At 45.0% G+C, this 25300-nt stretch overlaps 1 protein-coding gene across 1 annotated transcript; it reads left to right on the forward strand.

Moving 5' to 3' along the window:
- The first annotated feature begins 6020 nt into the window (after positions 1–6020).
- On the forward strand, positions 6021–23289 carry LOC306652548 (atypical chemokine receptor 3-like). The gene is given in 3 exon segments (XM_079125382.1): positions 6021–6513; positions 21547–22046; positions 22049–23289. Coding segments are annotated over 2 exon segments (879 nt in total). The 5' UTR covers positions 6021–6513; positions 21547–21568; the 3' UTR covers positions 22450–23289.
- The last annotated feature ends 2011 nt before the right edge of the window (positions 23290–25300 follow it).

Below are 25300 nucleotides of genomic sequence, written 5' to 3' on the forward strand. Positions count from 1 at the left end.
TTGCTAAGTTAGTATTCAGTCACATAGATGTAGCAGTGTGTTTATTCATTCACTGATTGAAGTGTATCTTGTTTACATACCATGTTGGCAATTAGGAATAAGATATTCTAAACATTTGCATTTAGATTTTTGAGTGAACATAAAGTTTTCAAATCAGTTGGGTAAATACCTAGGAGTATGGCTGCTAGATTGCTTGAGTATGACTATTTAGCTTTGTAAGAAACTGTCAAACTGTATTTCATAGTGGCTGTACCATTTTGTATTCTCATCAGTAGCCCTTGCCAGCAACTGGTATTAAGGAATGTTTTTCTTGGGGTGGGACAGGAGCTCAGCTTTTCTAAAAGATGAGTAAAGGTATCTCTTTGTTGTTGCAATTTCAATTCCCTAATGAGAAGTGATGAAGAATATTTTTTCATATGCTTATTTGCCATCCGTATATCTCTTTGAGGTAGTGTCTGTTCAGAAGTTTTGTTTGCTTTTTAATCGGGCTGTTTTATTATTATTGATTTTTTCCCTTGTTTTTAAAGAAAGTAAATAAACAAAAAATAAAAGTAGTTAGGAAAATAAGCATTTAAAAATCCTAAAGCATTCTACCATGCCTATTTAATTACTTTTGTAAAATACAATCAGAAGTCAGTTCAGCAGTCAGTCAATCATTAATGTGAGCATGTGAAATTTGAAACACACACACACAATTGCAGAATTTGTTGAGCACTTACCTATATGAGTCAACATGCTCATTTTTTTGCTTTTATATCAACTAAATTCTCATTACAACCCTATGTAATAGAAGCTCTTGTTTTCCTGTTTTACAACTGAGGAAACCTCAGTTCACACTCTGCAGAGGAGTTCTGAAGCCCTGTGCCATGTTGTTTGATAGACAATATATATGGGTATATAGATAGATTTTTTTTTTTTGAGACAGGGTATCATTGCATTACTCAGGTTAACCAGGAGACAATATATTTTCAAATTGTTACAATATCCAAATTTGTTCAGGTTTGTATGAGAACACATTTTGCTGATGAAGTAGAGTTCTATATTTTTCTCAGATGTTTAAATCTAAATTTATTTTGCATAGTTTTTTTATGTCTTCACTTTCCTGAAAACAAGCAAGATGGAATTTAAACTATTAGGCTGTTTTTCCCATCATAGTTTAGACCAGATGAATGATTTCCAATTGTCATTTGCTTTTTTATTTGAAAGATAATGAACAAAATAAATTCCTAAACACAATTAGAATCATGACCAAACTGGGTCTTGAAAAACAGAACAGTGCAAATGCACACACACTACAGAGGACTGATTTCTCTCTTTAAAAAAAAAAGTTAAATTAATTTTAACTGGTACATAAAAATAAACTACACACATTAATGAGGATCTATGTGATGAGTTCAGTACATATATACATTGTGTAGTGTTTAAATCAGGGTAAACCCATCTATCTCCTCAAACAGTTGTCACTTCTTTGTAGTAAAAACATGCAAAAATCTTCAAGTTTTTTCAAACATAGAAAATAGCTTGACTTGTTGCTTGTCCATCAAACTTGCCCAACCCTCCTCCTACAGACCCTGCTTCTCTGACCACCCTTCTGCTCTCAACTTCTGCGTGACCAGCTTTTAATATTCCACATAAAATAAAGTGAAATTTAGAGGTTGTAGACAGAAAAATGCATTCAACAAAATCAATAACAACATTGAGTCCTCTGAGCCACAAGTGTGACACCTCTGCATTCAGCTTGGTCTGTTCTTGTATCTCTGTTTTCAGGGTAAAGGTCTCATGTCTTTTCTGTTTTGCAAGCTATTGTAAAGGAATTTTTTACTTTCATTTTCTGTTGTTTGCTGCTGACATATAGAAACACCATTGCCTTTTCATGTACTGACTTTGTATTTAGGCTTTCCAAATCCACTCATTAGTTCTTGAAGAATTTTTGCATATCCATCAGTATTTCTGCATAAATAACCTGTCAGCCTTAATAGCAGTGGCTTTGCCTCTTTCCTTCCAGGTCACACATGTGCATTTTCTTTCTTTCTCCCTCATTGCATTACATGAGAGGGAGTGGTGAGAATGCTCTCCAAGGTAGAGGCCCAGTGTTCCGTTTTCCATCATGAAGCATGCAGTTAGTTAGGAGTCCCTATCTGGCTTGCATCAAATCCACACATCCTATATCAAATCAAGGAAATGAATAAAATAGAAATGATTCTTTTCTTAGTGCACAGGAAGATGTCATTAGCTAAATTTGCATTTTGTCAAGTGCTTTAATTTTAGCGACACTGATTTTCAGATGATGAAGCAACTTCGCATTTCCTTTAGTGTATTGTGTATATTGTTGCATTTGTTTTACTTCTCTTTTATAAAAGGAATCATATCTATGTTCATGAAGAATATTGTCTAATTTTATTTTCTAGTAATGTTGGGTTATTTTCAGTTCAGGGCTTTTTTATTCCTGCTGTGAGCTTGAGTGCTTCTTTCAGTGCAGCGTGTACACTTTCCAGTTGGTTGTGTGTGCTGCAGTGATGTTCTGGGGTGTGTGTGTGTGTGTGTGTGTGTGTGTGTGTGTGTGTGTGTGTTGGACTTGAGTACATGCTGACAACGTGGTCCTGCCATGTGCACACAACACCTTGTTCAGTGGTGTTGCCCCAAGTGTGGACCATGAGCTGTTTGTTCATATGCAATAAGGCAGGTCCAGAAATTGCACATGTTCAGGCTGGCTCAGATGCTGTGACACTTGTGTAAGGAGACACATGTGGAACATGCATCATCCTGGGCAATCTCAGTGAAACCGAGCAATGAATTGGACATTTAAAAAGAAAAGGACAAATCTGGCCCCCCAACACATGGAGTTTAAGAAGCACCAGTGTGTGGAAATTCTGTTTTTTCCATGTCCTTGCTCAGGGTTGGCAGTTTTTACTTCAGCTTTTCTGATGGGTGTGCTATTGGATAGTACTGATGCCCCAGGGACTAAGGAAGTTTTATGTCTTTTCCCCCATGAGCTGTCAGTCTGAATATTCCTTTGTGTGAAGTACTTATCAAATATTTGCCCAATTTCAAAGTATGTGTTGAGTTGTCCTGAGAGATTTCACTTGGGCCCTTTCTAAACTGCCCCCAGTGCCCTGCTGCCATCTTATTTCTACAAGGAAGACAGTGGATGAAATACAGAAGGGAGAACAAAACCCTGACTCTACAGTGAGATTCTGAGTTGTTCATTTACATGGCATTCACAGGCACCCAGAATATGCCAAGAACATCATGGCAGGGACACTACATTGAGTAAGATAGCAACGTTCCTGCGAAGGATCTGTGCTCTAGGGACACAGACAAGTAATAAACTGGTAACGTGGGATGGTGATAAGTACTAAGAAGAAAACAGGCTAATGAGACAGGAACTGGAATGGCAGGCTCTTCAACTAGGGTCAAAGACGGTTTTCCTAAAGCAATCATATTTAAGCCTGAATCATAAAAATGAGAAGAACTCTGCCCTGCAGCAGTCCTTGGGAAAAGCCTCCAAGAGTGAGGCAAAGGCCTGAGGCGGTAGTTGGTGGGCCTGAGTACTAGAGAGCATACCCTCACTCTGGCCATAACTGATGTGTTAGTTGGTCAGAGGCTTGGGCAGGGGACACTGGCGATGCAGGGCTCCCTCCTGCACTTTCCATGTGCATGTGCAGCCCATGCTTGGGTGGGTAGGTAGCTCACTGTGGAAGGGCTGACCTCAGGTTAAGGGAGCTCTTGGGCCAGGTGAGTGCAGATCAGAAAATATCTGAGAGCCCAATTCGCCCAATTTCCACCAGCAGCTCTCATGCATTGGATGAAGGACTTAGGAGCAGGAAGCCTCATCTCCCTGGCCTGGGCTGCAGAGAGCCATGACACAGCAGGCTGTGGAAACACTTAGCCAGAGCATAAGCCCTATGTATCTTTCTCTCCCTTTCTTGCTAATTTCTAAGGGATTTCATTAAATCAAACTGAACCCAGCCTGTGCATGCCCAGAGCAGGTCTTCCACTGAGCTACATCCTCAGTCCCTGATATATGCTTAACACTTATTTTGTTTTTCTGTGTTACGTACAGTATGTGCTATGACTGGCCAACTCGGATCTGCATGGCCACTCTGTACACTGGCAGTCACCCTTAGGCAGCTCACTTGCTCTCTTTGGGCCTTAGTTTCCTTGTCACAAAAGTGGGATAAAATACTATTTTTGTGAGGAGTAACTGAAAGAATGTGGGTTACATCCTTGACAGAGGCATGGGTAGCAGTGTTGTGCTTAGCTGTGCTTTGAAATCTCCTGAAGTCACCAGAGACCATAAAATGCTGGGTGTCCTGGGTTATGTCCTATTGCATTCCTTAAAAAGTGCTTGGTGCCACTAAACTCAGTGTTGACAGATATGGGAGGATGGGAAAACTAGCCCATCTTGTACCTTCAAGGTTCAGTTAATTTGGACCCTCATTGAATCCTAATGAGCTTCTGCAAGAACAGAATTCATCATTATTTAACTGTTAAAGCAGGAAACTAACCCTCTAAGGGGCTGAGCAGCCTGAGGGGATATACAGGTCAGCTGGGAGCCAGGTCTGTCGATCAGAGCCCCTGCTGGAATCCTGGGTCCCTGGAGGATAGGATCCTTACCTTCTAAGTCTTTCCACTGCAGAAGGGGCTTGGTGTCGTGGCTATACTGGTAGAATATCCGATCTGGCTGGAAGAACTGCCATGCTGCATGTCTGGACATTGAAGCTTCTTCTCAGGGTAGGGACTTCAGGACTGGTTAATGCCTGGCACCAGCCACCTGAGAGCAGGTGTGTGTGCTGTCCACTGCCTGCTGCTTAGAGGGTCTGCCCAGGTCAGAAAAAAAATACTAAGCTCTTATATAAGCAAAATATTACTTCTCTTAAGAGCTTTCTGCACACTGAAATTTTCCAGCCATGTGACACTGACCTTCCACTCCCACAGGTTCAACACTTAGGGATCTATTGTTATTTTAGTAGCTGCATAAAAGAATCACAAAAACTTGTAGCTGAGATGAAAGTGTGTTTACAGCTGATGCCTCCACACATTGGAACTCAACTGTTCTTAAAGGACTTTGGGAGAATCAGAAAGCAGAATGAAGGCCAGTGCTGCACAGAACTGGCCTGGGCAAGGTTGACAAATAGCATGGTCTTAAAATTCCAGCAGTGGGGGCAGGGAGGGTAGTGACCTATGCCTGTAATTCCAGAGATTTGTGAGTTTGAGGCAGGAAGATCACCAGCAGAAGCCAGCATTGGCAACTCAGTGAGACTCAGTCTCAAAAATTCAAAGAAAAGTCAGAGTGGTGGCACATGCCTATAATCCCAGCAACTTGGGAGGCTGAGAGAGGTCAAAGTCAGCCTAAGCAATTTAGTGAGGCTCTAAGCAATTCGGTGAGACCCTGTCTCTGATAAAATATAAAAAATGGATGGGGATGTGGCTCCATTGTTACTTGCCCCAGAATTCAATCCCTTGTTTGGGGAAAAAAAAAAAAAAAAAAGCTGACTGGAGATGCACTTCGGTGGTGAAGTACCCTGGGTTCAGTTCTTAAGATGCAAAAGAAAAATTTGGGCTTACAGGGTTGATTTCACTAAGTGGAGCATTAGAGACATGACATTGAAACACATTTTTAGGTTGAGTTCCTCCATGTACAGTACTTTACAATCTGTTTCTAGATAACAATGTAGATTTTAATGATGATGATTATGATGATAATAACGTGTTTGCTAAACTCACCAGAGAGAAGACATTATCAAACACATAGATCAGTACTTAATATGTGGCTGGCATGGAGTAGTCTCTGCAGAACACCCTTAGAGAGACTTAAGGATTTTGCATCTAAAGAGCTTTACAAATAAATGTATAAAATAAAATATTTTAAGATCTATTACAAAAGGGCTTTTGCACACTTTGAGTTATATGGTACAGTATGGATTAGTTGCTTATTCCAAAACTGGGACTTCTGTTTTGGAGGAATTATCCAGAGAACACAGGCTTAATAAATCAACTCCAAAGTTCAGATTTTTCAGGGTAGTATGTCTTCAGAACAAAGCCTTTCCTATAGCTAGAGGCATTTAAAAGAACTCCTGGTGTTAATGGGATTATTAAAAATCTACCTGAGATCAGATAAATATTTGATGGTTTTGCAAAGTACTAGGATTTCTTTCAATTTTTCTTCTGCTGACACTTTCCCCCAAGGGGTGTAGACCTTGTGATTCATTTTAGCTTGCAAATGAAGGAAGGCTTGGGTTTCCTAAGACTGTGCATGTGCCAGAAAGGACACTAGTAGATGTTTACCACAGAATGTGTGTACTCTGGGTGTCTGCATTCATGCCTGTGTGAGGGGACAGGGAAGGTCAGGAGAAGGGGATGAGGGTTACAAAGTTGCCACTTAAAGGCACCTTTCTGCAGCTTATATAACAGACACCTGCAGCTCCAGAGCTCCCAGTTACTCCAAACTGCTCAGCACTGAAGAGCAAGCTCACAGCCAGGAAGGCAAACCAGAGCCCAGCCAGCCCCAAGGTAAGGAAGTGGTAGGTGCTCAGGCAGCAGCCAGCTGAGAAAGGCAGAGGGCAGGCAGATCTCTTGCTCTTAACTAAGAGGGCTTATCAGGAGGATCCTTTCTGATTGCCTGAGAGTCTGGTTTCTCAAAGTGCAGGCTGCACATTGTTAACTCTGTGTTGCAAAGTTCCTCTGCTGATTCAGGGCTTCACCTCTCACTACAGAAAGTACAGGGCATTGGTTCAAGGCAATTTGGATGTGTATTTGTTGAACTGAGGAATCTGGTGTTTATTTGCTGCTGTGGGTACTTAAGCTCTGGTACACAAGGACTTTTGTGTGAAGGCACACTATTCATTCTGCTTTCTCAGAGTTGGCATAGGGATTAGCTTGGCACCACAGTTAACTGTTTTGCCTCTGTTATATCAAGTGGAAACTAGTATTGGCTGCAAATCCATAATTCCAGAAAGAGGAACACTTTAAGAAGCAACCTTAAGTGAACCAGAAAGCTGGGTTGAGAATCTTCATGAATCCGGAATGTGTTTGAACTCAATGCTTTGGGAGATTACCAGATCCTGTAGTATGGGAGCTATAAATGTTAATGTTAAGTACAACTCTGGTCTTCTTATCTCTTGATTATATCTTTGCTAATCTAATTTAAGTATTTATTATTCTCTTAGTGTTAAGTCTAACTGTAATTGGAAAAAAGAAAGTACCACAGAAAAGTCTAGTATTTGATAATTTACATATGTTATTTGGGCAAAAGTAAATTTTGTTCTGTTTTGACAACATGCATGTGGATTCCTGGGGTGGCTGAGGGTAATTACTGTGAAATGAAGTCAGGAATGAATGGTTAGCCAAGACTTGTAACTTCCAGGGAGATTGAGAAGTTGTAAATGTCAGACTGGCTGTCTCTCCATCTCTCTCCCCTTTCTCTTTCTCTCTCTCTCTCTCTCTCTCTCTCTCTCTCTCTCTCTCTCTCTCTCTCTCTCTCTCCTCTCTTGCCATTCATTTGCTCACAACAGGATTATTTGTTTCTCAAAAGTGGGAGTGGGCTCTGTAAATGGTTTACAGCCCCTTCAAGGTATTTGGGGCAGTAATATCCCCTGAAACTTCAGCCTGAAGTCTCAGTGTGGCAGCTCTCTTCTTTTCTTCTAAAAGAAAGATGCTGCTTTTGTGTCCCTTTATTTATTCCAGGACAATGTGGAAATCAAAAAGACATGCCTAACACAGGCAGTGGAGGCTTCAATTTCTCATTTCTGTTCTTGCACTTTCTGTGGACTTGAAGGGATGAACTGCTGGTATTCCCTTGGCATCAGGAGCTCAACCCAGATACAAAGGTTTTCTCTAAGGTGGAGCTGCGCCTTGGAAACAATTTGCTCTTTTTCCCCCTTCTCTGCCATAAACACTTAAATGTGTGCACTACTGCTGAGCTTCAGCCACAACCTCCAGGAGCCTGAGTGGGGGAGGGGATGCCAAAGCCATGTAAATTGAGGAATGGCTACACGTTGCTGCTCTTCTTTCCCCCACCCAAGGAGAATGCATTGCACTTGTAATTTTTAAAATGTCCCAGAAAGTTTCAAGGCAGCCGCTTATGCTTAACTCCGTGACTTTGGAAGCGAGTTTATCCCATTTAACATCAAATCCTTAGAGAGTGGAGAAGGTATTATGATTTCTAATCAGGCACAGAACAAGTCCAGCATAGGCTTTCTGGATGAAAGAAAGAAAAAACCCACACATAACACCCTACTTAATCAGAACAGTGGCTTTTTTTGGATGCGGGGAGATGGTTTTGGACAGAGAACTCCTGTTTTCAAGTCAACAGGAGGGAAGCTGGTTAACACTAACTCCAACTTGAGGCTGGAGAGAAGTCACTTTATAAACTGTTAGAGGAGAAAACAAAGGGCCTCAGAGATTCCAGATCTTTAGATTATTTTTCTTGGTGATTTTGTAGAACATGAATGGACTTTGGGGTCTGAAGGCATTTGCACTTTTAAACAAAGCAACCAGGGGGCTTAGTTTTACTCTTACCAACAGAAATGATATTAAAATGCTGTGCAGTTGGATTACATGCATGCAGGTGTAATTTAGAATGAAACCAAAAACTTTGTTATGTCTAGTATTTTTAAAGTCCACACATATGCAAAAAGGCTAGATCTGCCTCCCGCAGAGCTGCAGGGCCTCTTCCAGGCTCCCTGCTGCAGTTGCTCCACACCCAACTATGAGGGCACCCCTCCAGGCCTCAGGGTCCACATGTCACCTCTGTCCTCTAAACTTCTTCTGCCCCACACTATGGCCTTGCTCAAAATCTTCTAGTGGCTCCTCAACAGACTGGCCTGACCTGCCAGAACTCCTTCCCACCCTCCTCCCCAGGTCCACTCTCACCTCCCCACCCCCAGGCTGGGTGACTCTGCAGTGCAGTACCCTCCTGGAGCCCCTGGATCACTACTCTTCCAAAAGCTTCCCATAAGTCACTAGAGTGAGAGACTCTCCCCTGCTGTAGGAGATACCTGCTGCCTTGCTCATGCCTGGAAGATGGTGCTTGGCTTTGCATCTTCCTTACCTCAGTTCTTGGAAGCTGGAGATGGTCCTGGTTCCCCATCTCCACCTGCCCCAGAGCAGCATCCTGCAGAAGCCCTACAGACATCAGCTAGGCAAGGACTTAGAAGAGACCTTTGGAAACCCAGTCCCAGTGCCAGCCAAGGTCACTTTCCTCAGGCAGGCATGAGGACTACTGATTCACCAAGTCAGGTCACTTTGCTTGTGTGGCCATAGGATAAAGGAGGAGACATGGTGGGAGGCAACAGGCTTGGGTAGGAACACAGGGAGTGTTAACACCTTCCTGGGGTTGAGTGGGGAGAAGTTGGGAGAAGCAGGGGGCAAGGAAATGGCCCTGGGAATCTCCCCAGGCTGTGAGGGGACATGGGGAGCTGTTGAACCTGAGCCAGACACCTGAACACTTGACAGGCTCTTGAAGGAACTAACCAGGGTGAGGGCATGTGTATCGCAGAGCAAAGCACCACTCTGTGGAGATGCTAAACTTGGAGACTTTTAATTCTGACCTTTCCCTGAGAGCTGGAGTGAGCTCAGGCAAACCATTTGGATGCAGCTAAGAACCAGGCTGCTGGCTGCAGCTAGAGGGTCACTAGGGATGATAACAAACCTCAGAAACCAGAGGGGCATCTCCCAGGAAAGGTCTCTGCACCATTTGGGACTGTGAAGGTGGATGGATGAGTCCCTTTCCAGACACAGGCCAGGGAGGAGAGCTGGACGGACACCATGTCCAGTGCTGGCCCCCTCCTGTCATGGTGGACATGGATGCTGGGTGAGTGCAGGTGGTGGGCAGGGTCTTCAAAGCAGTGACCCTATGGACAGGACTGGATGAGACAGAAGTGCAAGATTCAAGAAGAAAGGATGCAAACTGGTGCTTGTAACTTTTAATTCTTGGTGTGTTCTCTGGGATCTGCAGAAACAGAACATGGGCCTTACTTTTTCTGTGGATCATTCCCCCTCTATTTAAATTTATAGGGACTGGGGATATAGCTCAGCTGGTAGAGTACTTGCCTAGCATACATAAGTCCCTGGGTTCAATCCCCAGCACCATCAAAAAAAATTAAATTAAATTTACATAATTTCTATGTCAAATTTCAAATAATGCAGATAATTATGGAGTAAGAAATACTATCCTCCTTTGTCCCCTTTGCTCCTCTTCCAGCCAGGTTTGCACTCACTGAAGATCTCTGTGCCTCAATGCAGGTACATCTGTGTATGAAGATATACTTGGGTTTTGCTTTCTCTCCTACATCAAAGGGATGATATTCACACTTTGCCTTTCACTTAGCATGTCATAACTTTCTTTGCTCATGTAAATTACTCCCCCTCCCTTTTTATAGCTGTACTATATTCCAGACAGAGACTGCACTATAGTTTATTGAACCATTCCTCTGTTGATGGACATTTATGTGGTCTGTAATGTTTGCTAGTAATCAATAACTGATTCAATAAGCATCTTGTATGTACACTTGGGTACAGGCAAATATTTCAAGATGAGAAATATGTGAACTAGAACAGGAAACATCCTAGAACAGGAAACATCTTTTATTCTGAGACCCTTCATCTATTCTGGAACCTCTGCACAGATGCCATACACCTGAAGTGTGTGAGATGGGTCTCACCCCTTCCTGTCCAGGCATGGGCACTGAGTCCAGACTGAGACAACACAGAGATTTAGATCCAAAATTCCTCTTGCTCTTTGTCCTCAAGTTGGCAGAAGTGAGCTGTGGTTGGTCCAACAGCAGACCAGTGACCTATGGGTTGTCCGTGTTCCCTGCTGTCAGCATAAACAGACCCATGGCACTGGCTAAGGTGCATAAAGTTTTTTTTTTTTTTTAATTTACATAGAGTAAGGTTGTTTGATTCATTCTGTTATTTTTTCCCTTCCCCAAACCCCTCCCACCCCTCTTTACCCTCTATACAGTACTTCCTTCCTCCATACTTGCCCCCCTCCCTAACCCTAATTCTAACCCTAACACTAACCCTTCCCTCCCCCCCATTATGTGTCATCCTCCACTTATTAACGATATCATTCGTCCTTTGGCTTTTTGAGATTGGCTTATCTCACTTAGCATGATATTCTCCAATTTCATCCATTTGCCTGCAAATGCCATAATTTTATCATTCTTTATGGCTGAGTAATATTCCATTGTATATATATACCACAGTTTCTTTATCCACTCATCAATTGAAGGGCATCTAGGTTGGTTCCACAGTCTGGCTATTGTGAATTGAGCAGCTATGAACATTGATGTGGCTGTATCTCTGTAGTATGCTGATTTTAAGTCCTTTGGGTATAGGCCAAGCAGTGGGATAGCTGGGTCAAATGGAGGGTCTATTCCAAGTTTTCTAAGGAATCTCCACACTGCTTTCCAGAGTGGCTGCACTAAATTGCAGCCCCACCAGCAATGTATGAGTGTACCTTTCTCCCCACATCCTCACCAACACCTGTTGTTGCTCGTATTCTTGATAATCGCCATTCTAATTGGGGTGAGATGGAATCTTAGGGTGGTTTTGATTTGCATTTCTCTTATTACTAGAGATGTTGAGCATTTTTCCATATGTTTGTTGATTGCTTGTAGATCTTCTTCTGTGAAGTGTCTATTCATTTCCTTAGCCCATTTATCGACTGGATTATTTGAATTCTTGGAGTAGAGTTTTTTGAGTTTTTTATAGATTCTGGAGATTAGTGCTCTATCTGAAGTATGATTGGCAAAGATATTCTCCCACTCTGTAGGCTCTTTCTTCGCATTGCTGATAGTTTCCTTTGCTGAGAGAAAGCTTTTTATTTTGAATCTATCCCAGTGGTTGATTCTAGCTTTTATTTCTTGTGCTATGGGAGTCCTGTTAAGGAAGTCTGATCCTAGACCAACAAGGTGAAGATTTGGACCTACTTTTTCTTCTATAATCTGCAGGGTCTCTGGTCTGATTCCAAGGTCCTTAATCCATTTTGAGTTCAGTTTCGTGCATGGTGAGAGATATGGGTTTAGTTTCATTCTGTTGCATATGGATTTCCAATTCTCCCAGCACCATTTGTTGAAGAGGCTATCTTTTCTCCATTGCATATTTTTGGCCCCTTTGTCTAGTATGAGAAAATTGTATTTATTTGGGTTTGTGTCCGTGTCCTCTATTCTGTATCATTGATCTACCTTTCTATTTTGATACCAATATCATGCCGTTTTTGTTACTATTGCTTTGTAGTAGAGTTGAAGATCTGGTATTGCAATACCCCCTGTTTCACTCTTCCTGCTAAGGATTGCTTTAGCTATTCTGGGTTTCTTATTCTTCCAGATGAATTTCATAATTGCTTGCTCTATTTCTGTAAGGTACGTCATTGGGATTTTAATTGGAATTGCATTGAATTTGTATAGCACTTTAGGTAGTATGGCCATTTTGACAATACTAATTCTTCCTATCCAAGAACATGGAAGATCTTTCCATCTTCTAAGGTGTTCTTTAATTTCTTTCTTTAGTGTTGTATAGTTCTCATTGTAGAGGTCTTTCACCTCTTTTGTGAGATTGATTCCCAAGTATTTAATTTATTTCGAGGCTATTTTGAATGGGGTAGTTTTCCTAATTTCTCTTTCTGAAGATTCATCACTTATGTATAAAAATGCGTTGGATTTATGGGCATTGATCTTGTAACCTGCTACTTTACTGAATTCACTTATGAGTTCTAAGAGTTTTCTGGTGGAATTTCCAGGTTCCTCTAAATATATAATCATGTCATCAGCGAACAGGGATAGTTTGAGTTCTTCTTTTCCAATTCGTATTCCTTTAATTTCTTTGGTTTGTCTAATTGCTCTGGCCAGAGTCTCAAGAACGATGTTGAATAGAAGTGGTGAAAGAGGGCATCCCTGCCTTGTTCCCATTTTTAGGGGGAATGATATCAGTTTTTCACAATTTAGAATGATATTAGCCATGGGCTTAGCATAAATGGCCTTTACAATGTTAAGGAATGTTCCCACTATCCCTATTTTTTCTAGTGTTTTGAGCATGAAGGGGTGCTGTATTTTATCAAATGCTTTTTCTGCATCTATTGAAATAATCATGTGATTCTTGACTTTAAGTCTATTAATATGGTGAATTACGTTTATTGATTTCCTGATGTTGAACCAACCTTGCATTTCTGGGATGAAACCCACTTGATCATGGTGCACTATCTTTTTAATGTTTTTGTATGCGATTTCCTAAAATTTTGCTGAGAATTTTTGCGTCGATGTTCATTAAGGATATTGGTCTGAAATTTTCTTTCCTTGATGAATCTCTGGTTTAGGTATCAGGGTGATATTGGCTTCATAGAATGAGTTTGGGAGGGTTCCCTCCTCTTCTATTTTATGGAATACTTTGAGAAGTATTGGAATGAGCTCTTCTTTAAAGGTTTTGTAGAACTCAGCTGAGAACCCATCTGGTCCCAGACTTTTCTTTGTTGGTAGGTTTTTGATGACTTCTTCTATTTCAGTACTTGAAATTGGTCTATTTAAATTGTGTATGTCCTCCTCGTTCAGTTTAGGCAATTCATATGTCTCTAGAAACCTGTTGATGTCTTCGAAATTTTCTATTTTGTTGGAGTATAGATTTTCAAAATAGCTTCTAATTATGTTTTGTATTTCAATCCTGTCTGTTGTGATATTTCCTTGTTCATTCCGAATTTTAGTGATTTGGGTTTTCTCTCGTCTTCTCTTTGTTAGTGTGGCTAAAGGTTTATCAATTTTGTTTATTTTTTCGAAGAACCAACTATTTATTTTGTCAATTTTTTGTATTGTTTCTTTTGTTTCAATTTCATTGATTTCAGCTCTGAGTTTAACTATTTCCTGTCTTCTACTACTTTTGGTGCTGTTCTGTTCTTCTTTTTCTAGGGCTTTGAGCTGTAGTGTTAGGTCGTTTATTTGTTGAGTTTTACTTCTTTTATTAAATGCGCTCCATGAAATAAATTTCGCTCTAAGTACTGCTTTCATAGTGTCCCAGAGATTTTGATATGATGTTTCTTTGTTCTCATTTACCTCTAAGAATTTTTAAATTTCCTTCCTAATATCTTCTGTTATCCATTCATCATATAAAAGCATATTGTTTAATCTCCAGGTGTTGGAATAGTTTCTGTGTTTTACTCTTTCATTTATTTCTAACTTCAATCCATTATGATCTGATAGAATACATGCTAGTGTCTCTATCTTCTTGTATTTGCTAACATTAGCTTTGTGGCATAATATATGGTCTATTTTAGAGAAGGATCCATGTGCTGCTGAGAAGAAAGTGTATTCGCTCTTGGTTGGATGGTATATTCTATAAATGTCCGTTAAGTCTAAATTATTGATTGTGTTATTGAGATCCATGGTTTCTTTGTTCAATTTTTGACTGGAAGATCTGTCCAGTGGTGAGAGAGGCGTGTTAAAATCACCTAGTATTATTGTGTTATAGTCTATTTGGTTTCTGAAATTGAGAAGGATTTGTTTGACATACATGGATGAGCCACTGTTTGGGGCATAGATGTTTATGATTGTTATATCTTGCTGATTTATGCTTCCCTTAAGATGTATGAAATGTCCTGCTTTATCCCTTCTGACTAACTTTGGCTTGAAGTCCACATTATCGGAAATGAGGATGGATACTCCAGCTTTTTTGCTGAGTCCATGCGCATGGTATGTTTTTCCCCATCCTTTCACCTTTAGTCTATGGGTATCTTTTTCTATGAGGTGAGTCTCTTGCAGGCAACATATTGTTGGATCTTTCTTTTTAATCCAGTCTGCCAGTCTATGTCTTTTGATTGATGAATTCAGGCCATTAACATTCAGGGTTATTATAGAGAAATGATTTGGTTTCCCGGTCATTTGGTTCATTTTTTAAATTTTGTTTATTTATTTGTTTGACACAACTTGTTTCCTCCTTTATTTGACAATTCCTTTAGGATAATTCCTCCCTTTGCTGATTTGCTTCTTTGTTTTTCATCTCTTCCTCATGGAATATTTTGCTGAGAATGTTCTGTAATGCTGGCTTTCTTTTTGTAAATTCTTTTAGCTTTTGTTTATCATGGAAGGATTTTATTTCATCGTCAAATTTGAAGGTAAGTTTTGCTGGGTATAAGATTCTTGGTTGGCATCCATTTTCTTTCAGGGCTTGAAAAATGTTGTTCCAGGCCCTTCTAGCTTTTAGGGTCTGGATTGAAAAATCTGCTGATATCCGTATTGGTTTCCCCCTGAATGTAATTTGGTTCTTTTCTCTCACAGCCTTTAAAATTCTGTCTTTATTTTGTATGTTCGGTATTTTCATTATAATGTGCCTTGGTGTGGGTCTGTTGTAATTTTGTGTATTTGGAGTCCTATAAGCCTCTTGAACTTGATTTTCCATTTCATTCTTCAGATTTGGGAATTTTCTGATATTATTTCATTGAATAAATTGTTCATTCCTTTGGCTTGTTTCTCTAGGCCTTCCTCAATCCCAATAATTCTTAAATTTGGCCTTTTCATGATATCCCATAGTTCTTGTAGATTCTGTTCATGATTTCTTACCATCTTCTCTGTTTGTTCAACTTTGTTTTCAAGGTTAAATATTTTGTCTTCAATGTCTGAGGTTCTGTCTTCCAGGTGTTCTATCCTATTGGATATGCTTTCTATGGAGTTCTTAATTTGGTTTATTGTTTCCTTCATGTCAAGAATTTCTGCTTGATTTTTTTTCAATATCTCTAACTCTTTATTGAAATGATCTTTTGCTTCCTGTATTTGTTCTTTTAACTGTCAATTGGTGCAATCATTCAGTGCGTGCATTTGCTCTTCCATCTCATCGTTTGCTTCTCTGATCATTTTAATTATGTACATTCTGAACTCCTTTTCTGTCATTTCTTCTGCCATGCTGTCATTGGGTTTTATTGATGTAACATCTAGATTTGTTTGCAGCATTTTCTTTCCTTGTTTTCTCATATTGTTCCGGTATCAGTGGACCCCTGAGATATTGCAGATTTCCTCTATTGACTTACAATGTCCCTGAAGATTTCTATATATATCCCCCCTTAGCCTTCAGTAGGCTGAAGTCTTGGAGGAAGTTGATAATGCAGTGTTCCACAAAGAAGCTGCCTCTCTACGAGTGGTGTCCTTCAGGTGCGGTATAATCCCTGCTAGTGGGCAGAGGTGCCTCCACTTGTTGACCAATGGTCATCCAAAGGGACCTAGGCTGTGGGCTGAGGCAAGGTCTGTTTGGGCCTGAGTCTCTGGTTTTACCGTCCTTGTGGGGAAACCTCACCCGGCAGGGAAGACTCACCCGGTGGGGAGGTCTCGCTGGTCAGTTCCCTCCTAGAGGTTCCCCTCAATTTACAGCTACCGCCTGGGCTGGGCTGCCTTCCTCTGCAAAGTTCCCAGGGGCCCGGCCCTGCCTCCTGGGCCTGGGAGCCTCACCCTTCGCAGATGAATCTCCTTAGGCTGCCCCTCCTCAGAGAATCTGCCCGCAGGCCTGGAACCTTCGCTCTGCCCTAAGCCTGTCTCTGTGCGGCTCTTCCACCCAGAAGCCTCCTAGATCCTGGGACCCTGCTCTGCACCTAATCGCCTGGCTATGTGGCCCCTCCTCTGAGCAGCCACCTGGGGCCCCGAACAATCGCTCTGAGTCCCAGAGACCTGCCACAGGCCTCTTCCTCCAGACAGCTGCCCAGTATTCTGGTGTGGTCACTAGGAGTCCAAGAAACTCACTTCGTGCCTCCTCCTCCCACCAACCACCCGTAGCCCTGGGCAATCACTCACTCCAAGTCAAAGTGACCCTCCCCGTTCCTCCTCCTTCTCCAGATAACCCCCCGGGTGTTCAGGAGCGGTCGCTCTGAGTGGCTCTGAATCCACGTGACCCGCTGCACGGGTCCTCTGGGCAACCGCCCGGAGCTCTGGTGCGGCCACTCAAGACCAAGTGACCCATCACGCTTATCCTCCAGGCAGCCCCCCTGTGTTCAGGCGCTGTCACTTTAAGTCCAAACAACTCACCACTCGCCTTCTCCTCTGAGCAGCCGCCTGGAGCGCTAATGCAGTCACTGCAAGTCCAAACGACCCGCTGCGCTCCTCCTCCTCCTCCTACTACTCCTCCGGGCAGGCCCCGGGGTTCAGAAGTGGTCTGAGTTCAAACAGCTCGCCACGCATCCCCTCCTCTGGCAACCGCCTGTAGCTCTGGTGTAGTCACCCCGAATCCAAGCGGCCGCGCTCCTCTTCCTCCTCCTCGTCCTCAGGGCAGGCCCCGGTGTTCAGAAGCGGTCGCTTAGAGTCCAAATAGCTCGCCGCGCAGCTTCTCCTCTGGCAACCGCCTGTAGCTCTGGTGCAGTCACTCCAAATCCAAGTGGCCACGTTCCTCCTCCTCCTCCTCAGGGCAGGCCCCGGTGTTCTGAGTCCACACCTCCCCTGGGCTCTCCTCGCCACTCCTCCCCTGGGCAGCCGCCGGAGCCCCAGTGGTTGCTCCGAGTCCCAGCGCTGTGCCAAGCGGCCTCCTTTATGGCGCTCCCAGTTGTCCGCGTTCACTGCTCCAGCGGGGGGAGGGGTGTCTCGCCGGCAGCTCTACTTCACAAAGTTGCCTGCGTTCCGGGACCACCGTCCCATCCGGGATGCCTTCCCAATGGGTGAGAGTCACCCGGTTGCTTTGAGTTGGTCCCAAGTGTCTCAATACCTCCTCTTTTGAATCCTGAGTCCTGGAGCAACATGAAATGCAGCCACCCTCTAGGCCACCATCTTGAAAACCCCGCATAAAGTCTTTGTCGAGGAGCGAGGTGGTCTGTGTATCTGTGTGGGCTGCAATGGCTCTTCCTGTGTAGGACCAAGCAATTCCTTGGGTTTGTGGGAGGGAGTGGAGGCTCCTGTGCAGGGCACTCCAGGATTTAACTAGGGTCCCCTCTTCCTCCTGCCTCCATGCTCAGGTTTCACTGGGAGCTTTGTCCCAGGCTGTGGGAAATGAGGGACCCTGAGTGAAGGTGACTTTTGCCTCCCAAGCTTCTGTTCCTAGCAGATGTGGCTCCTGCTGAGATCTAAGCAGGTAACTGCAAGCTCGCTGCTCCCATGGAGAACAGACCAGCAGGGGTTGGCACTGGATGTGAGCATCCCGTCCACTCTAGGCAACCACAGGTGGTCGTTGCAGATGCTGGTCCCTGTGACTGGGCAGGTCAAGGACAAGGGGACCTTCTGTCTGCCAGGATCTTTTTTGGAAACAACCCTCCTTTGCTTCTAGGCTGAGCTATTGTGTGGTGCTTTTTGGCTTTTTATTTCCTTTAATTCCGCACTTAAATCTGTGGAGAATCTGATTACTCCATGCCACTTGGTGGCCTTTCTCTCTGAGCTGAAGTCAACTGCAGTGGGGCAGAGAGGCCCACTCAGACCCCAGGAGAGGGTGGGTGGCCAGGGTGTGGGTCTCTGGCTTCAGTGACAGTCTAGATTTGTGTTGCTGCTCCTCAGACCAGTGATTGGTGGCCAGTTTTTGGTGGTTGGTGATGGGTGATCTGTGCTCAGGGACCAGCAGGAGCCTCTCCGCCTGCTCCTTGCTTCAGCCTTGAGCAGTGACAGCTGTGTCCCTATACCAGATCTCCCACCCGTGCCACCCCAACCCTCTGAGGGGAGAGAAGGGTGTGCCTGGGGGTGGCATGCTTTTCCCAGAAATTCAGTGAAACTCCAGGCCCAGAAGGTAGAGGCAGGAGCCAAAGGGCTAGATCAGGGTCCCTGAATTCTTCCCATTGCCTATCACTGCTCTGACCTGGAGGAAAATGGGGGTTGGCAGCTGCCAGGTGCAGGAGATGAGACTCAGAGTTAATTTGGAGGAGACTGGAGGGGCCTGAAAGGACACCCCGTCAGCCCCAGGAGGAGCCTCCTCTCCTCTGTGTCCCTGCCCCTGTCTGGGGCTGTTCTCACTGAATTGCACCAGGGCTACCTTGTGTGGTGTCCTGGAGGGCAGGGGAGGCCCAGGCCAGAGAAGTATTTCCCAGGTGTGAGAGAGTGACAGGCTGGGTTCAGACCCAAGTTCAGGCTGAGAAAGGCTCAGGGTCCTTCCTTTCTTTTTTGCTCTAGAACTTAAGGATGTCCCTGCCAAGGCCCCAGGCTGTGCCTGTAGGGGCAGAGAATGGGCTGAAATCACTGCCAGCAGAGCACTCTTGGGTCCCCATGGTTGTGGGGCTCTGGACTGTCTTCCATCAGACTCCTCTGCTTCCAGTGACTATGAGGACAGATGAAATTTGGGGGTTAAAATGCCTTTAACTAAGCTATACTGCAAAGGTGTTCCATTTTAAGGAAGTGGGAAGAAAGACACAGGACAACTGCTTTAGGGGTTGTGCATTGGAGCCATGCAGAAGAGCAGAAGCAAGTCCATCTGGAGGCACATGTGCAGAGTGAGGGTCAGCATGGGGCACTCAGTGGCCAAGGGATGTGGCAGGAGTGGCTTCAAGGTAGTGTGGAGCTGGTTGGATGCCCTGAGTCCACTCTGAAAGACCAGGAGCCTGTCTTGTGAAAAGCACCCTCTACAGCCCTGTTAGGCCCACATCCTTTTGGGGTCCTTGAAGCTGTGTCTTAGGACAGGTCAATGCCTCCTGATTTGAGTTTGTTTGTGCTAACTCCATCTTGCCCTCTGGGTGCCCCCCTGTGCCTTCCTGTCAGCTTCCACATACTGGGGGTCACTGGGCTGTGGGTTCCTTCCTGGTTACAGGGCCGGTGACCCACACCATGGAGGAGCAGAGGGCATGTGGCTGCCCTGGATGCCCAGACCTTTCATTGGCATGGAGAACACTGAGGCCAAGTTAGGCCACCTGGAGAGGAGTGTGTGACCACCCACATCCCATACAGGAGGCACCCAGGCCTGTGACAGTCTCATGTGGTTTGGAATTCAAGAGGGGGTGGCCTTTTGAGCATTTTGAGACTGTGGAGGTGCTTCTGGCAGGCAGCAAGAGTCATCTGTCCTCAGGGACTCTGTTCATGCCTTCCTATAGATGCCCTGTCCAGCTGCATGTTCTCTCTGGACTCTTGGACCCTCTGTGGGGATTTTATTATGCAGTCAGTAAGAGCTAGTTTGTAAAATGAGAAGAACCAGGTGAGGTTTTGTCTTTCTTTTAAAGGGGAGAAAGAAGCCAATTGCTTCCCCATAGCCAATGGTGGGTGATGGCTCATTGATCATCTGCTACTGACAGACTCTGGGCTAGGCCTTGTCCCTAAGGTAATGCTGAGGTGGGTGCTGCTGTCTTAGGGTAGCAGATGCAGGCAGGGTAACCAGTGAGTCTTAAGTTGGACACTATTGGGTGGAGGAGTCAGAATTCCAACCTGGGAATGTCCCTACCTTGGTTTCTCAGTCAGTTGGCAAGTCCACCTGGCACCCACTGACTCTTGTCCTGGCTCCTGTGGGAGTTCCTGTGTATAACCTGGACTCACTCTGAATAGCCTGGCAGGTTAGCCTGACTCTTGACCAGCCAGCACCTGACGCAGGTGACAGAACTTTTGCCTACCTGGAGGGGAGGAGTCAGGGCTGGTGTCCCTGTCTTTCACTTTTCTCAGCATGCAGTGAGGTTTTTGTGGGGTGACACCAACCCAGAACCACAGCTTGGTGGAACTTCAGTGCTGTCAAGAGACAGACACTAGAGGACAACTCCTGGAAGCTCTCACCATATCTGTGAAGAGTCATTCCAGATGTGGGGCTACCTGTGACCAAGCCCTCACTGGCTTTGAAGTGCTGACCATGGAGCTGGGTTAGCAGGGAGAAGCTGGTAGATATCAGCTCTTCAGAAAGACTGCAGGAGGTGACCTCTGTGCTTCAGGTCTTGGCACACACTCATGCAGCATTTGAACAAATTAAAGAATGGAAAACTAGGTGCAGGTCAGGTCCTGAGGTGACTGGATGGTGCTCTCAGGTGAAATTTCTCAGCCACCTGAGTCTGTGGTTTTGTGGTGTGTTTGGGCTGCAGGACATTGTACACATGCTGACCAACCTCTAAGTGTCCTCATGGCTGACACTAAGGGACCAAAGATGTAGGTTTGCACGTGAGTTTTGGAGAAAGGTAATAAGTGCTAAGTCATGCTATAGATGCAAATTGGGTTGAGGGTTTGAAATGCTTTCATCTAGACTCCAGAGCAGGATACTTGTAATTCAGCATGCCAGTGGCAGACCAACCCTGCCATTCTTGGGGGACCTAGATAAAATAGCTCCTGTCCCCTGCTGAGAAGGGGCAGGCCATCAACACTGCTGTGACCAGGCTCAGCAGCCTGATTTTTCTTTGGCCCTGTACCATGTTGATTTCATACCCTGGGCACACTCAGGCTGAGGGTATCTTGAGAACATAGTCATGAAAAGATAGAAAACAAATGCAATTTCTGTCTTTGGGCACTGTGTGGATGAGTCTCTGGGTGTTTATTTTGTGTGACACCATTCTCATGGGTTTGCTTTCTTTTCTACTTTCTTTGTGAGGACACCTCAGAAACTTAGGCAAAACAACTGGGCCTTATCAGGATCCTGGAAAAGTGTTCTGACTGGAAGTTGAGTTTCCCTACTGAGTGTTTCTGACATGTCTCTGGATCACTGTAGGTCATTCTTGCTCCTGCCCACCATGGATCTGAATCTCTTCGACTACATGGAGCCAGGGAACCTCTCTGACTTCAGCTGGCCATGTAACAGCAGTGACTGCATCCTGGTGGACACAGTGCAGTGCCCCGTCATGCCCCACAAGAGCATCCTGCTCTATGTGCTGTCCTTCATCTACATTTTCATCTTCATTATCAGCATGATCGCCAACTCTGTGGTGGTCTGGGTGAACATCCAGGCCAAGACCACAGGCTTCGCCGCCCACTGCTACATCTTGAACCTTGCCATTGCGGACCTGTGGGTGGTCCTCACCATCCCAGTCTGGGTGGTCAGCCTGGTGCAGCACAACCAGTGGCCCATGGGTGAGCTCACCTGCAAGGTCACACACCTCATCTTCTCCATCAACCTCTTTGGCAGCATCTTCTTCCTCACCTGCATGAGCGTGGACCGCTACCTCTCCATCACCTACTTCACCAGCACCTCCAGCCACAGAAGAAGATGGTGCACCACATCCTGTGTGTCCTGGTGTGGCTGCTAGCCTTCTGTGTTTCTGTACCCAACACCTACTACCTGAAGACCGTCACATCTACTTCCAACAATGAAACCTACTGCCGGTCTTTCTACCCTGAGCACAGCATCAAGGAGTGGCTGATCAGCATGGAGCTGGTCACTGTTGTTCAGAAGAGAACTCTCAGAATGGCTGAACTCCATATAGAGCCACAGGAACTTCAGGCTTCTTCTGACCTGGCTTCCAGGTGGGGGTCAGAGAAGGGCCCTTCCCACCCCAGCATGGGTGAAGTTGTCTGTGGGCCAGCACCAAGGAGGGTCCTCTTGAGAGCCAGGGCTAGTGGCTGTGCACTTGTTCTCACCCACACTCAGCCAAGGGGTCCCTGGGGCTGCAGATAGCACCACCTGAAGGAAGAAACCTAATTCCTGCCCAGGCTGCACAGCCTGAGTTCTGAGGCCAGGGCAGTGGCTCCCTGGCTCCAATTTGGCTGACACACCCGAGCCCACAGGTGTGTGCACTCCTGCCTTGGTCCAAACAGCATAATAGTGGGACAACATCACATGAATGCTGAGATAATAGAACGCTATGCTAAAACACAAGACAAGGGAAAAATAAGGGAAGGGAATGGTGAAGTTGAGGAAATCATGACCCAGTACATGTTCTGACCTTGAAAATGGATCTCTGATTGCTCTGAGGCTTCTAGAGTTCAAGTGCAAACAGAAAACTCCCCAAGCAGTGAATGTAGGTGAGGAAGGGAGGAGGCAGGTATAAATCACAGTCCACATGCTTAGTTGTGCCAGAGATGGAACAAACATGCTAAACTTATTAAGTTCAATATACAGACCCCTCCCACTCTGGGCCAAACCCTCCTTTGCCTAGGAGTTCAGGTATGCAGTAGGCAGATGCACAGTGCTGGGGGTAGGTGGGGGGTCCTCGTCCAGAGGTCACCTGTGTCACCCTACTTTGGTGACTCCTGCTGTCCCCTGACAAAAGGGATTATAGACTCCTATCTTACAACTCTGTAGCCCAGGGTGACCACTCAGTTGCTTACTCCCAGACTGAGGTGCAGAGAGTGATGGGAGGGTGTGGAGAGCAGACTGCCAGCCAAGCCCCTCCAGACTGTGCACAACAGCATGCCCAGCCCTGAACTACCCCATTTTGTAAAGCGGGGGCAGAGTGCCTTGAGCTACCTGTTTCTGAGTGCAAGTGCTGAGCAGAACAACTCAATGCCTTGTCTGCACATGGATGATCAGATGGTGGGCATGCAAAACTGACCAGGAGGAGTGACCCCAATGGCACAGTGGTGCATGTCTGTACCCCAGCCACATGGGAGCCTGAGGTGGAAGGATCACGGGTTCTGTGACTGGGCAACTTAGTGAGCTCCTGTCTCAAAATAGAAGATAAAGATCTACTGGATTCAACCCTGAGTACCACACACTGAGAAATAAGAAAGAAAAGAATAACCCCTGCTGTGCAGCACAAGCATAAGGCACAAATCAATGGATAAATTAATCATGTTCATAAAAATCACTACCTGTGAATTTCTTATCAGATGCACATGGACACATGGGTTTATCAGACCCACATCTAGGAAACCAGGACGGTGAGCTTACCAGACACTGCACCACCTAACCATGCAGCCCCCTCACCTGAACACCAGGAGAGGCTCCTGAGACAGTGGCAGAGAGTTGCACACTGACCCACCATCTTATCAGACTCCCCAATGAATGCATCAGGGGTCAACGGACCAGGAAATCAGGAGGTCAACAGGTAAACTATTGAGGGGCTGTGGGACTTCACCTAGTTCACACTTCCAGCTTAACCCATCCTTGTGAAGCTGCCTGCCATCAGGACTCTGACCTTGACCCCGTGCCATGGGCTCCTTTGCTCTGTGCCCCTGAGCAACCTGCATTTGTAGCTGCTCCCACTTTGATCTCATTGTAAACTCTTTAAACTCTGTGGTCACTATTAACACTTCCTCAGTCATTTTGTGACTTCTCTATCTTTGTGTAATGTGTGGTGTGTGCCTTGAGTGTTATTAGTAATTAAGATTGAAAAGAATAAAAGAACATGTGATTGTTGCATCACGACCCCTTGTGAACCCTTAGTACTCAGTGATTAAAGTGAAGGAAATTGGTGTAGCTTGTGAATTTATTGTTACACACCAAGTTATGACATCCCAGAAAGACACAAGCATGTGCCTCTGTATTAATGGCACAGATCACTCACAACAGAGGGTAAAGCCTGGAAAGCACCTGGCTTCAGCAGCCTGTCACTTTTGCTTTCGGGGAAGCTTCCATCTCCCCACGGGGCCAAAGAACACAGTCTCTGTTGCCTCAGGCCCTTGAAACTTCTCTGTGGTCTATCATCTCCAGGGTGCAGGCTCCATCCTGGGATGCCCCAGTGACTAGGTAATCCCTGATCCTTCTAGAAATTCCCTTTTCCATCCTGTCTGGGACTCCAAGACTTGCTGATGGATCCCAGGTTATTTGTACTCCAAAGCATTTCTTTGAATTTCAGAGACTGGAGATGCAGGTGAGGGGATGCAGAAGATACAGCAGGGAGAAAGTTCATCCTCCAAGATGGAACAAGACTTACATTATACCCCAGATGTGGACTTGGAGGCAGTGGAAGGAGTTGTGCCAGGTGCAGATCTAGTTGGAGGAGCCTAGGCAGAAAAACTCTGGCCTCCTGAGGATCCAGAGACCAGAGGGTCAGGAATTCTGTCATAGGTTCATCCTTTTTGGTGGCCAGGTCTTTAAAAACACCAGTTTTGGGAGGTGGCAAGAAAGCTATTACCACCTCAGCCACTGATTACCTCTGGAATCAAAGGTATGGGTGGACCTCAGAGCTGGGAGGAAAGCTGTCTTGGTTGTCTTGGTTACCTGGGTATTGCTTGCTGGAGCCACCACCTGCCTCGAAAGAGGAAAAGTCTCCACACTCACCATTTCCTCCTTGTTGGATGAAGCATCAGAGGTCCTCATTGTGGCTTGTTCTTGGGAGTCAGTGTCAAATGCTTTCCATCTAGATCCATGTGTAAGTTACTTGCTATGATCCCACCCTGGGCTTTCTCAAGTGAAGAAGGAAATTGAGGCACTGAGAATGCTGGATGTGAAACTCCTTGGGTACCAAGGAACCTGTTCTTGTCTGTTCCAGAGCTCTAGGTCCCGTGAGGTCTCCCATGAGTGCTCATCCCAGGAACCAGGGATGAGACCCCTTGGACATGTTGTTCATCTCTGTCAGAGCAGT

Source organism: Sciurus vulgaris (genome assembly GCF_902686455.1).
Source record: "Sciurus vulgaris genome assembly, contig: HiC_scaffold_272_arrow_ctg1, whole genome shotgun sequence".
In the NCBI taxonomy this organism is placed as follows: Eukaryota; Metazoa; Chordata; class Mammalia; order Rodentia; family Sciuridae; genus Sciurus; species Sciurus vulgaris.